The 14,741-nt window shown below is 32.3% G+C and overlaps 1 protein-coding gene across 4 annotated transcripts in view; it reads left to right on the plus strand.

Moving 5' to 3' along the window:
• The window catches only part of LOC132942551 (atypical protein kinase C), a 37,266-nt gene extending 30,612 nt beyond the window's left edge, over nt 1-6,654 (plus strand). For all 4 annotated transcript variants that reach the window (XM_061011083.1, XM_061011081.1, XM_061011080.1 and 1 more), the window contains one exon: nt 4,488-6,654. In XM_061011083.1, coding sequence (XP_060867066.1) covers nt 4,488-4,575 — 88 coding nt within the window. In that variant the 3' untranslated portion in view covers nt 4,576-6,654. The remainder of the gene's footprint in view (nt 1-4,487) is intronic.
• Nucleotides 6,655-14,741: the final 8,087 nt, after the last annotated feature.

Consider the following 14,741-nt stretch of genomic DNA (forward strand, 5'->3'; position numbering starts at 1 on the left):
TTGTAATTTATAGTTATTCGAAATTAAATTTACCGTTTTTCATTTTGCAAGAAAACACAAATTACTCATTATTTTCATCTTCGCGGATTACCGACAATTGTAAAATCATATTATTATATATGTATATTATATAGAACTGTGGCGTGTTACAACATACAATGTATATAATTTTAAAAACTAAAATGCACTACCTACCTTTTAATGTTTAAACCTACCTACTACACTCTGTTTAATGTACTAACGCTGTCGCCGTCCACTTTTTTAAAATATAACATTATTGTACTTGGCTGTAGAATTCTCAACAACTTATGGTTTATATATTAGGTATAGGTAGGTAATAGAAAAAATTACTTATGTGTTATAATATTATATATTTGTGTTCGTAAAGTGTATTGATTGTTATCATAATATTCACGCATTGGTATTATAACTCGTATTATGTACAATCGGAGCTAGTTAACTAAACTGTTTTACAATATTCTAGTTTCCCCAATGCACTTGCACTTTATCCAGGATCCGTGTAGTAATGTAAATACTTATATGTATATACAAACCGAGATTAAGTAATCACGGCCGAGCAGGCTATGAAAATATTATTTTAGTCGCGCGCTACCGTTTTGACATATTTACGGTTTTTAAATTACAAATTGAAAAGCGACCACCCGTGTGTATGTGCGTGTGTGTGTCAATATTTTAGTGTAACGGTTTGCGAAGGTCAAAGGGACACGTCGTGTAATTTGTCAGGACACGCGCAATTATTCAAATTCTTCTTCGCCGCATTGTCCACGCTATTATTCCTGTCCATTTCCATTAAATGCATCCCCCCGGGGCGTGAGATAGCCGTGGTGGTGTTCCCTCCGTTTGACACCTACCTATTGGTTCATTATCTAGGTTTTTTTTTTATTCTCCGTTTCTTTTCTCCTTCACGCTCATCGCTTGTTTTTCTCCTGTTTCTCCGCGGCGGTCTTCTCCGCCTGTTGAACCCTCCTCTATGATATATATTATAACAGTTTTGTCTACGGCTCATTTAGCACCTGAATTAGCATATCGTGATAGACGCACGGACACACAAAAAACATTCAGAGAATGAAAAATATGTACGCTCATATTTTCTAAAGGAGAGGAGGGCCATTTGTCCGCCACCGCTTGCGATGACGATGATGATGATGCGTGTCCACTAAAATATTGTTGTTATACATAGTATAAGAGAAGTGTGTGTATGTATCACGTCGTGTATACTGTATAATATATTATATGCACACCGGTCAACGCGTTTTGGCGACATCTCACGCTCTCCGCGGTTCGAGATGCGCGTGTGTGTGTTTGTGATGATTGCTTGTTGCGCGTGTATCTGGTACTTTATTTATAGAGACGAATCCCAGGGGCGTTGGAAACAACATATGCAAGTAGTAAAACTATATATATGTATATAATATTATATATAATAAAGATTTGACTCGGTGTCGTTATATATTAGTATAAGTCATAACTGAACGTATTTTCCAGGGCTTTGAGCCAAAATCTGACGGATTATCTGCAAATATTCGCGTTCTCTAAAAATAATCTCGGTCCCCGCCGTACATACGCACCAGAGTCGAGAATTCCAGAATTGTAGTATAATGTACAATACACGGATAAAATACCCTGTCGAGTGCACCGCAGAAACCTATATAGGTACACGCCGCCAAATGCACAGTATCTACTTATGTGACTATGTGAGGAGTGTGTGCGCCTATACAAGAGCTGGTATAATAACTATTGAAATTCGTTATTAGTAGGAGCAGAGTTCCGCCACGATATGACGAATAAACGATAACACGTTAAAGTACAACAGTTAAAACGGTTAATCCTATTTCTTGGAACTAGTCCTGCTGCACATTATAATGTAGTATATTATGGGATATATTTTTAAGTTGGTTCTTCCTTATTGTAGGTTATCTATAGTATGGGTAGATTTTTCCATTATTATTATTCAGTAATAATAATGATGGTCTGCCAAACAGTAACGGAAAATCTCGTTGAATTTTTTTAGTTAGGATCTGGTTTTACGATCGTGTGCGTGGCAGTATATAATATATATAGCGTTATAGCGCCCGCCGTTGAACGTTCCAAAAAGGACGAAGAGTCGAAAAACATAAATATAGTCGTAAAACCTTTCTGAGTAGAACAAGAAGGAGGAGGTTATACTTCTATACTCGTATACTGCGCTGTGCGCGTCGTTCGCCACGAAGAGTCTCTGCGGAGACAGTATGCTCCCTTATTATTATTATCATTATTATTATTACTATTTAGGAGATGAACAGCGTATTTTTATGACCGAGCATTACCTTAAAAACGCGAGAAATTTTACGATCCATCAACCCCCTGGCCATAGGGTTCAGACACGCACTGTATATATACGTATATAGTAATTCTTACGTACAATACAATGAAAAATGCGAGAAAAAAATAAAGGGAAGTTTTTCGATTACCATCCGAGCTCAAGTTCGTCCTCTTCACATTTCCTTTTTTGGGGCTTGGCGTGGCAAGGAGACTGAATTGGGGTTTACAAGATTTAATAACGGTGTATTTTATAGCCGTAAAAAAAGCACAACACCACTCGTTACAAGTACACTAGGATTCTCAATTATTCATTATAATTTAACTATAATATGATATACACATATATTATGTATGTAGTACAGGGCAACGTGCTCCACTGAATCTGCCAACTAAATATTCATTGTTCTGTGATATACAAAAAAAACCTAGATCCGCAGTTGCGACGACGAGACAAATTATAATTTTAATAGCCCGCTGCCACCGACGATGATGTTGCTTCTGCTTGCACTTTTAATTTGGAAATTGTTGTTAAATTCTGTAGTTGTGTACTAGGCCATTAGGCCTAGAGCCTACTGAGTTGCACTTACTGCAGTGAGTTACAACCAAAAAGAGTTGAACAATCACAATTTTTTTAAGAGTTGCCATTTGTTACGGGCAACGAAGTGTGCGGGATCACCTATATATTTAATAAATTAGAATAAATATGGCACATCAATTTCAAACGTTAAGAGTTAAATTTATTGTTTGATAACTTATAATTTGATACATTCTTATGTTGACTTTTACTTAACTAACTAACTCAAGTTAATCACGTATATTAACTGTCCGCCTTTCTAAATTAGTATATAAAATATAAATACACTTTATTGTCATAACTCATAAGGTGAAGAAAATATATAAACCACTAAACATACCTATACAGTGTAATATTATTCTCATTAAGTATTAAAATCAATATCCATTGAACATTTAAATTCTGAAAATATGAAAATGATACTCCAGGGATCGATGAATCGAATAAAGTATCATTGATCTTTAGTAAAAACTAAATTCATATAGATCAAATTTTATTTTTCTGAAGTATATTAATATTTAAAACGCACCTAATTAGATGTTTAAATTATATTTATTTGTTTGTTAGGTACCACATTTGTGCTCATTTTAAATGTTTTTAATAAATTACGAGAATTATTTACAAAAAACCTTAACGACGGAAGTTTTTTTTAAATAAAATTAAGAAATAGATGGAATATTATTTTAATGAGAAATCTATGCACAAATATGTGTTGCCAAATTGAAACAAATCTAAACGGTCAATCAATCAAAATATATTTATAAATTTTATCAATATTGTGAATACATCACCCTTCGAATCAAGATCCTGGACTATTTTTGAATTCAAAAAGTGTTGTACTCATAAAAATAATAATTTAGTTATTGAAATACGTTTGACGTCTTTACGAACACGTATTGCTTTTTTTGTTAGGTTAATATTACAGTGTCTAAAAACAATAGTATCCTACGACGTTGACGTGAATTAATAAGTTCCTTACATAATATTATCTTATAGTGTAGGGTATATTAACGAAAAACTTGATGTATAGAGTGTTAAATATTAATGAATAATATTATAATATAATATTGTATACAATTTTATTTGTGAATCGTTTGATAAGGTAGAGCTGAGGAGTGATAAGCGTAATATATACGTGTGGTCTGTTATATTTTATCATATTGTAATAGTTACAGGTTTGTCCTGAAAAACATTACATTTCAATTTTAAATTATTATCTTATAATAGAAGTTTGAAATTTGTACGATTTAGTCGTAAAAGCCCCAATGATATATTATATGCAATGATTAATATAATATCGTTTTCTTCCCTTACGTTATGAACATAAATAATAGGTACTTAAAAAGATAAAATATAAATACTAATTAACTCCGGATCCCCTAGTATGTATTACTTAATCGATTGCATAGAACCTATTTGTGGGTGACCTACAAAAGCTTTTCCCGCCACTGAATATCTTAATATAAAATTAAGATAAACATATATATATATATAATTTACTTATAATAATAAATGAATACAAGATATAAGGTATGTCATAGACTCAAACAAATTGAATTGTTAATGATTGTTTGTTTTTGAATTTTTTCAGGCGTGTCATCGAAAAAATCGATCAGTCCGAATTCGAGGGTTTTGAATACGTGAACCCGTTGCTGATGTCACAAGAGGACAACGTGTGACACGAGGAGGACTGCGGCGATTACGCCGCACCCCACAATATGCAGCATTACCATCACGAAGCCGACTGTCCCTGTTCGACGACCATCGACTCGCCCCCAGACAACGGCAGGCCACCGTCTAGGGGATGGTTCTGCTTACCGCTCCGATAAGTACCCCCCCCCCCACTCACTCATAAAAAAAAAAAAAAATGTGATTATTATAATAATAAAAATCCGCCGTCGACGACGGCCATATTTATTTTATATATTATTATTATAAATATTTAATTCTTTGATTATATAGTTACTCGCGTGTCCGTCGTCGGCGTCGACGGTTTTCAATGGCTCAACTTATTCTGACGATTTATCATTTTCGGTTTGAACTTACTTAAATTTGTTTTCAAAACCAAATTCTAAAACGTTTTAGTTCCTCTTCGACACATATTACTCGCTTAATTTTCCATTGTATACAAAAAAAAATATACATATGTTATATTTACGTATATAATATATATTATATATAAGATGTAGTATATGTTGCCGTATCTCGTGTGTGTATCGGATACAACTTTTTACCGTAAACCTCGTTCGTCTATAACACGTATGTTTAATAAATTCAAAACAAACATCGTTATCACTTGTCTATTGATATGACAAAACAATATGAGCTCTCCCACCCACCCACTTACACGCCGACGACGGCCAGACAAAAAAATTAACTCGCCGATTTAACGAACCGTGTAGCACATACTAACATTATTATTATTATTACTTCCACTACTATTATTATTATTACTATTTATTAGTGTTTTAACATGTTTCTATTCGTCGGAAAAAAGTGTTGTACCCCGCTGTATACGCCAGCCGCCGCCAGCCAGCATTGTCCACAGAAGAGTTTTGTTAATGTGCACAAGTTTTGTGTAAAAATTTCTGGCTCCCACCTCCTACCCGACCCATCCATAACACACGCATACAAATATTGACTGATCTACACCATCGCGGTGGATCGTGATTTATATGTATAAATATATAATATACAAAGATAAAGAGCGAGGAATGGAAAAAAATTTTCACCTCCTCCCCTTAGTTTTTGATTTTTTATAAATTATAATATCCATTCATTATCGTCGTCGGTTGCTAAATATTGTGAAAATCCATCTCCCTGAACCGCGAAATTCATAAATCAAAATTGACGATAAACGACCAGGGTTCCGGTTTTTTTTGTTACGCACGACGACGCGTTTAGATGGGTACAATGCATAATATTATGCAAATTGGTATCCTACAATGCTCAATGATTAATAGTAATAATAATAATAATAAAATATTTAGATGATCTAATTACATTCCTTATTTAAATTTACAATTTATATAAATGATAAATATTTTATACATAGGTTCGCACTCACATATTATATTATTATTGTATTAATACAATGCATTTGGTATCTTTAATCATTAACGCACGTGAATTTTTATTAATGTTAACCTAAAATTTAGTACGTTATTTTTAAGTTCTTATACAAGAAAATATTATTACTTTTGTACTATTATTTATTTATTTTACTCAATCTTTAGTATTATTTACATAAGTATTTTTCTTGACTTTCCGGCCAATCGTAGTGAATTTTTATCATACATACATTATTACTATTATATTATATTATATTATATTATTACGTCCGAATGGACGTATAAACAATACCGTTTCTATATAGTCGAACTGTATCCTCACACACAGATGTTTGTTGTTTTTATTTAAGAAAAAAAAATTGTTTGCACGTTATTATTGTGAATATAATATGATATAATTATTTGAAATTCTTACGAAAATTATTATATTTGATTAAGATGTTGATCGGTATTGCAAATTTTAACAGATATTAAATATTGTTATTATATCTAGAATTATAATATTATATATATACTATATATATATGTACCTCATTGTACTCGTATTAATATATAGTATTATTATGAATGATAAATAATTAAATTATCTAAAACGATTCCGAGAGTTATTATACTACTACTATTATATATAACATACATATACGGTTGCTATCTTATTTAGGAAAATTATAAAACTTATTATTTTTTCGTCGTTGTACTAATTTCTTTACCTCAGAAGTAACGTTCCATTAAATGTTATTCCCTTGTTCGTTGAAATACAACCAAGTATTAACATAGTTTACCAGTGGCGGTCAAACGGTGGTGATAAGTGAGATATATCCTTGTGATATTTTTTTCAATGTTTAAGATCTGACAATCATAAATGATATTTTTAGTAATCAAATGTTAAAAAATCTGCCATACCCCCTCCGCCCATTGACAAACTCATTTGACCGCAACTGATATTACGTATTATGTCACCTCAGTGACTGAGATCTACGTATTCGTGGTGCACTAAAGCATAAATATATAACACGTTTAATATTTACAAATCATTACCTAGGTACGTCGACAAGATTTCCGGTCCCGAGGTTCCTTTCCAATTTCCATTATTATTATTTATTTTTTTTTTTCGTACCCAGCGACTGGCGAGCGAATTATTTTACAGTCGTCCGTGTGAAGTAGTAAGCACACATCACACGGTTCTCATTGACGTGTCGAAAACGTCGAAGACATTTATATTATTATAATATCGCAGTGACGTCTTCTCCCGTACCGCAACAACAATGGTGACAATTTATTATTGTCATACATCGAGAGATGTCATATTTTATCATACCAGTGTGGTTTTATTATGTGCATGTGTGGAAAAGGTCTTGATAATTTAGCGGATATAACCGTAAAAAAAAGTAATAAATTAGATGTGTTTCTGCACTGAAACGACGCCCGGTACCTAGTTTAGGTATAAACCGATAACCGTATAGGTACACGTGCGCTGTATATTATTGTATATACATTATACATGTCATATTATTATTTCCTCAACGATCTACCAAATTGATATCTTTAACTACTTGCAGCATATTTCCACCTTATCCAAAGAATACCTATTTATTTGCTCAATTACCACCCTTTTGAGTTTATTGTTTTCGGCCCTCCTCCTCCTCCATACGCTTCCTACCATTCCAGTATATTCCTTTTATGACAGGATATTTTGTTTTTCTTTAACGCATATAATATGTCATATTTTTATTTTTATTTTGTTTTTAAGTGTAATTGTATAGTGGGTCAGTTATATTTCTAAAGGTTTTTGTATCAAGTACATATCGCAAGTTTCTTATTGCCATTTATTGTAGGCCAAATCGTTCATTCATAATATATGTTATTATTGGCCTCAACATAACTATAGTTTAAAATTATATTTATAATTACTCGGTAGCAGTTTCGATTTTAATAGCTAATTGATGCTCGATGATCTATGGTAACATTTTTTTCCACTAGATATTGTTTCGACTATTTCCTTATGCAACTCAGGCTTACTTTTAATAATAATTCCAAGATATTTAAAGCTTTTTTTTCCACTTTATCAAACGTAAAATTATCCGCTCGTAAACTACCTAGGTCGACTACCTTCGCTTCTGGGGGGAATCATACGTTTAGTTTTTTCTTAGTTAAAACTCATTCCCATATTTTCACCGATTCTAAAGAGGTTAGATATTTTTTTGTGGTACATCTTATTAGTTGTTCCCTATAATTACTTATTCGCATCATATGCTATAGTACCTATCGTTTGTTACTGCTCTCCTTAAATCTTCTTTGTTTACTAACACTATTTATAATCCACTATTACAAGGGACAATAATTCCTCATCAAATTCATAATGCTTCTTCATAACTTGTCAAAATATCTGATTCGTAGTTACCATGTTTTTTTTTAGTAGTATAGACAGAATAGTACTGTCCTATAATATCTTTGGTGTACGGAGTAGTTCTTTAAAGGATAAGTTATGATAGTACCTACCTCATAACATATTTCTAAAAAGGATATTCCTTTATAATTCTTCATTTCGGACATATCACTTTTTTAAATATAATAGGATATAAAATCCTTACTATTCCATTTTGGTAATCTTTCTTTTTCCCATATTACGTTTATCACACTTTATACTTCTTCCTCATAATTCGTCGATAATTTTGTTTGTATATTAAACCCTGGAGTCTTGTTATTTGTAATTTCTTTATTGAAGCATATTTACTTAGCTATTTACTAAGAATTACCAATATAAAGTTCAACCATACTATATTTTTTTAGTTTAGAATATATATAGGCCGAGCCCCTTTAGTACTGTAAACGGTCACTTTGTACGGTTGGGTAAAACTTTAGATTACAGAACGCGAACACTTTGTACATTATATACATAAAGTATATATTTAATATAAACATGTCAGAAGTCATGACTAGACTATATTATTAAGTTTAATAATGGTAAATCTAAGTATCTTATGTATTCCAAATAGGAATTAGGAGGGATCATGGGATATTACCTATCGATAATATTTTTTATTTACTTTTTACATAACTTTTAATATATAATAATATAATACAGTTATAATTTATAATCAAATTTGATTATTTGATTATTTTGATAATTTCAAGATTTTTAGGTCATCGAGCTCCCAAATGAATTTATAAATATATTATAGCACCAAGAAATATTTGGCTGTTATCTAACCAGTTAATTAAAAATACTTTGATTATCTTAACTATTGTTAATATTCTATATTTTAAAACATTTTTAATTGACTTTTTATTTAATTTTTAATTTTTACACTTTAATAATTTACATTACAATATTATATATACTTACTACTTAAGTATATGACTTATATTTACAATATATATGCTTTATGTATATAATAGTACAAAGTTTCCTCGTTCTGAAATGTACCTTTTTACCCGACCATACAAAGTGTCCGTGTTTCACACTTTTAATGCTCGAACGTACAAAGTGACCTATAGAACCCTTTAGTACAAATATAAGTAAGAATAATAGGTATAAACATATGAATTACAAAAAATAAAATATATCAAGAAACAAAGAAATAAAGATCGAGAAATAAAAATAAAGTTTTATAGGTATAACAACAAAAACAAACAGTTTACAAATGAAAAATATAACGAAACGTTGACTTATGAAATTGAGGTAGTTAAATATTAGAAGTGTGGTCCGTATTCAGTATTGGCATTAGACATCATACGTCTTATAGGCTCATTTTACAAGTAATTGATGCTATTCAGAGGGACATGAAAAGTCGTAATAAAAAGAGAGGTGCGTTGTGGAACTCTAAAATGTGTAAAGGAGAGTAAGGTCAGGGAATCTTCTCATAAACATTAGGGCCATATGGAAGTATGTCTCGCCATATGATATAGTCGGTGCTTTATTTGAAAAATGTTCAAAGTATTTTTATATTTTTTCCTTACTTCTTTTCCATTAGTCACCAAATTATCTGCCTGATTATTTACCATCAAATCTCCTGTTTTTATCTCTGTTGTGTTATATCAAATATCCCATTCAAATTTTCGTAAAATATATTTAATGTATCATCTCTCTTACCCTACTTTGGTGAATAATAGTATATAATTTATGGGCCCGAAACGCCTTAAAAAGTAGCAAAAAGATTCACCAACGACTCTTGGACCAGGAACTGAACAACAAGTTATACCAAATAAAACCTTTTTTGTCACCTAACCCGAATCTTCCCTCAAGTACGAGAAGACAACAAGTGATATGGACACGGATAAAAATTGGACACACAAACATCACACACGTCCACTTAATGAGAAGAGAGGCGAGACCAAACTGCGAACTCTGCAACAACGCCCCGATTTCCATAACACACCTACTGTGCGCCGTGCCGCTCCTACTTTTAAAAATCGCGGTTAGCGACAACGACTCGCGCAATGCTGTGGACAGGAAAGGGGCGAACTCACAATATATTACCTCGTACACGTCTTATGGAATTGGATTAATGCGTAATGACGCGATATATATATTTTTACACAATAATAATCAAGGTAGGCGTCGTGTATAATTTGACACGCGCTACACCAATAATAATAATAATAATATTTTGAACAATTAAACAATAATAATAATTTAAACAATAAGTAATAATAATTTTACAACATGACCTGATCGACACCTCGGGGGCAGGTCACTGGTCAGCACGGTCCTCGCTGGAAATGCGACAGCGTCTTCCTCGTTAACAACCAATACGGCCCTGCGGCGCAGTTGAACGACGGCCCAGCGTTGACACGTATAATAACTCAATTCGGTGGTGCGCGGTGACACAATCCGTCAAACTTAGACTGTCTCCAAGTTTACGACGGTATAGACGTGCACCAATTATAATCGTAAATAATGAATAATGAATAATAATGACCACGAGGTCGAAACACAGCCACACGAAGCAACGCGAACCGGCGGTGCGTGATCCGCCAAGTTCGAGCGTAGGTAAAGGACAAAAAACCGTCCTCGGCACGGGAGCCGTGGACGCCGGCCGGCGGGCGGACACCATGGAGGGGGAACGACTCGTCGCGAACATTCCGCGCCGATCTCGTGACTTGTTAAGCCTTTGGACTTTGGTAGATTCGGCGGGAAGTTCTGCCGTGTTCGAACACCTACTCCTAGAATTCCCTAATCTAACCGAACAAAGAAAAATGTTTCCACACCTAACATTAAGAGATATTTTAAGTATATACAATTTTAACTATTTAATAACATTCCTTAAAATAACCAATCTATATAATAGAATCTAAATAGTTATATATTATTGTTACATATACCATTATCACCTTATACTTTTACTATACTGTATTTCCTTTATTTAAATATTATGATGATTGTAAATAACTTGTAAACATGTTTTGTTCCCGGCTAATGACTTTAATGTTGAAGCCGTATTCATAAATAATAAAAAAATATATATAATATTATATCGAAGATGCGACCCGTTATAAGTACGTAGTAAATACAATCTCTTATTGGCTACTGCTGGGAAATAGATTTTACGTAATTCTACTCCATTTTTATGCCTTCAATTTCTTTTTTTCCTAGAAAGTTATTCTATTATTATTTTCGTATTTATTTCCCGTGGCCATCTTACTTCTAGTAAAGCCAGTTATATTCTATTCATTTTGGAAACGATTCGTTACTACTCGTCCGTCAGAATTTCGACTTCTTTATTGCTGTGTGGTAGAGATAATCACTAAATTCTTTAATTATGTCATGATTTGAAGTTCGCGGTTGCAGTGTTTCTCCAAAAAGACCAATTGTCGATGGGTCATGGGTGATGAAATGAATTCCATAAAAAGTAATAATGTTTACTGAGGAGATGTTTTACCTGCAGCCTTAAACGATTCCGATCCGCTGGAAAGTAGTTATAAGAGTATGTTATGATATACTATAAACTGTTGTAGTAATCGGGGAAAAAAATATTTACCAAAGGGTTTTCTCTGCAGTAAGCACAGAATAAATAGTCCATGGAGTAATATTCCATTTAATTGTAGATTAGGTACTTGCACATTTTTTTTTCTAACTCAAATTACGTAGGTATGTTAATATTTTTTTTATGTAGGTACTTACCATCAACCCAACTCAAATTTTGACTCGGCGTGTTTATCGGAATGTTCTGATTACGTCATATTAAATAATTATAAATACAAATAATATTACTTATTCCTACCAGTTATATCATTCAAATATTAATGTTTGTAAATGTCCACGGTAAATTTGTGCTGAACCCTTATAATTCACCTCGCGGCTCGTATTTACTACAACGTACAAATTGTACGGAATCATGATATAAGCACTTTAACTCTCAATTTTGTTTATCTCAGCCTCCAATAACTAGCTTCGTTGATAATTAATAAAAATGTCATTGTATTTAAAAATAATTGTAATCAATGGAGGTATACCTAACTTGACCGTGATGTTGAGACGTCATTATTGTTTCTGACGATACAATATCTATTTATAGTTTTTAAAAATGTATTCCGATGAACATTTTGAATAACTTAAAATAACTGTAAATATCTTCGTCGTCTTATCCCCGTTGTTTGTTTGTTTGTGTGTCTGTGTGTGTGTGCGTCTGGGGGAGGAGACATACAAACCATGTTTCAATAGTTTCAAAAGTTTCACGTTGATGCATTTTAATAATTTCACGGTTTTTATTTTTTCCATTAGTGAATCTGGGTTATATAGCTAGTGTAATGCAAATCAGACTATCAGACTACCAGGGAAGAATATTTTTAAAACAAATGCATAATTTAAATTTAGGAGGATTGATTTATAGTTATATTTGTTTACTTGTATTATTTATTATTAATATTTATGATTTTTTTTAGTGTATAATGTTTATTGTAACATAGTATAGTATAGTATTATATTCATTTTAATTTTTCCTTAGTAAATTTTATATTATTTAATTACATTTTTAACTAATTTACTCTAATATTTTTCCCAATACTTTGTATTTATAAAACTTTTTTATATTTAAATAAATAAATATACAAAAATAATAAAAGATCTTAGTGATTCTTATTTTACATATTTTATTGTTATGGTATTGAGTATTATCCTGCCAGTAATATTATATTCATTAATTATTTTAAATTTATTCATACAAATATTATGCGCTAACTATCGTACATTTTATGTACACACAGAGTGATTCATCTAACGTAAGGCCCTTATTATATTATTTCAAAAACTACTAACGTTTTACCAATTTTTCTTAACCGTCAAAGGCGGGTTTTGAGAAAACGTTGCATGCTAAATCGGCGTATTTTGACTATAAATCAGGATGAAGGTAGTTTCTTATCTTTTTGGTAGAAATGTGCTACAACCGATTAAAGGTGTCCGAGATCCAGACAGGGTTTTATATTTTCTTTGGTGGTCGACAGGTCGTTTAATGACGTGGCCCATGGGGTTGTATGGTTACCTATCCGCCGGCAACCGCGACGTGTATACATTAAATACAATATATACAAAATATAATTTATTATAGTATTCAAATAAAAATCGTCATCTCGTCAAAACACCCGACGACGACGGCGCGTTGGCCGATCGTGACGTATTTAACTGCAGTACCTATATCACGTGTGTAATTACTTCAAATGACTGCGCTGCCATTGCTGCATAGAAAATAGAGGAGTCGAGACCCTCTCGCAAATACAGCGTAGGGGTGGTATGAGTAAGTACCTATATAAGCCGAGTTTTTGCGTGTCCTGGTATGTATATGTGTGTGTGTGTGTGTGTGTGTGTGTATGTAGGTTGGTGGTAATAAAAAGACGCGAGGAACAAAGGAGTGGGGAAAAAAATGATAGCAATAATAATGAAACGTTTTATTCGCGAACATTTTCCCAAACATTATTTCCACCGGTTTGTTGTGTTTTTAATGTGCTGCACGTGGGGTAGACGAGTTTACGACGCTAATAAACATCACGCCGGAAGTGTAATTTACGTGCGCCCGAATAAGGGGGCTACGGATATCATCGCGGCCTATGCGCGTATATACACATGATATGATACATAATATACCTAACTAAAACGTAGATTATTATAATATAGGTACGCATATCATATTATTATAGCCGCGCACGATAATGCCTATATGTACATTCTCCGCCAATATATATATTAGTATACTAAAAATATAAAAAAATTCCGTGCGACGTGATCCTTTTCATCTCATCCGCCAGCACCCTACGCGTTATAAATATTATTATATTATGTATGCATAATATGCGCCCAGAGTCGTAATTTTTTATTTATTCATTCATTTTCTTTTCACATTCTTTTTATTCTAGTTTATTATTATTATCATTTTTTTTTGTTTTTTACTAATACCTTATTGTATATAATAATATATAATAATATGTATATCGGAACAATACGTCTCTTATATTATTATAATTTATAAGTAATATGTGTATATGTGTGTGTACATATAAATAGTTCAAGACACGAAGACCCCGATGTGTTTTTATTCACGAATATTATAAAATATTATTATACACTATACAGGGTGATTCACGTAGCATACTCATCCCCAATTTTCCCTTTGATAAAGAATTTATCGTAATTATGATTTTCGGTAAATATAAATTATAAGTTGGTATACTTAGGTAAGAACCCAATTTTCAATCATCTAGCATTTTTATAACATTCAAGAAATGTAGTCCTAGTTGTGGCCTTTTGGCGATATAAATTTGTATTTTCAAATGAGAATCAC

This window comes from Metopolophium dirhodum, chromosome 4, assembly GCF_019925205.1.
Source record: "Metopolophium dirhodum isolate CAU chromosome 4, ASM1992520v1, whole genome shotgun sequence".
Taxonomy (NCBI): domain Eukaryota; kingdom Metazoa; phylum Arthropoda; class Insecta; order Hemiptera; family Aphididae; genus Metopolophium; species Metopolophium dirhodum.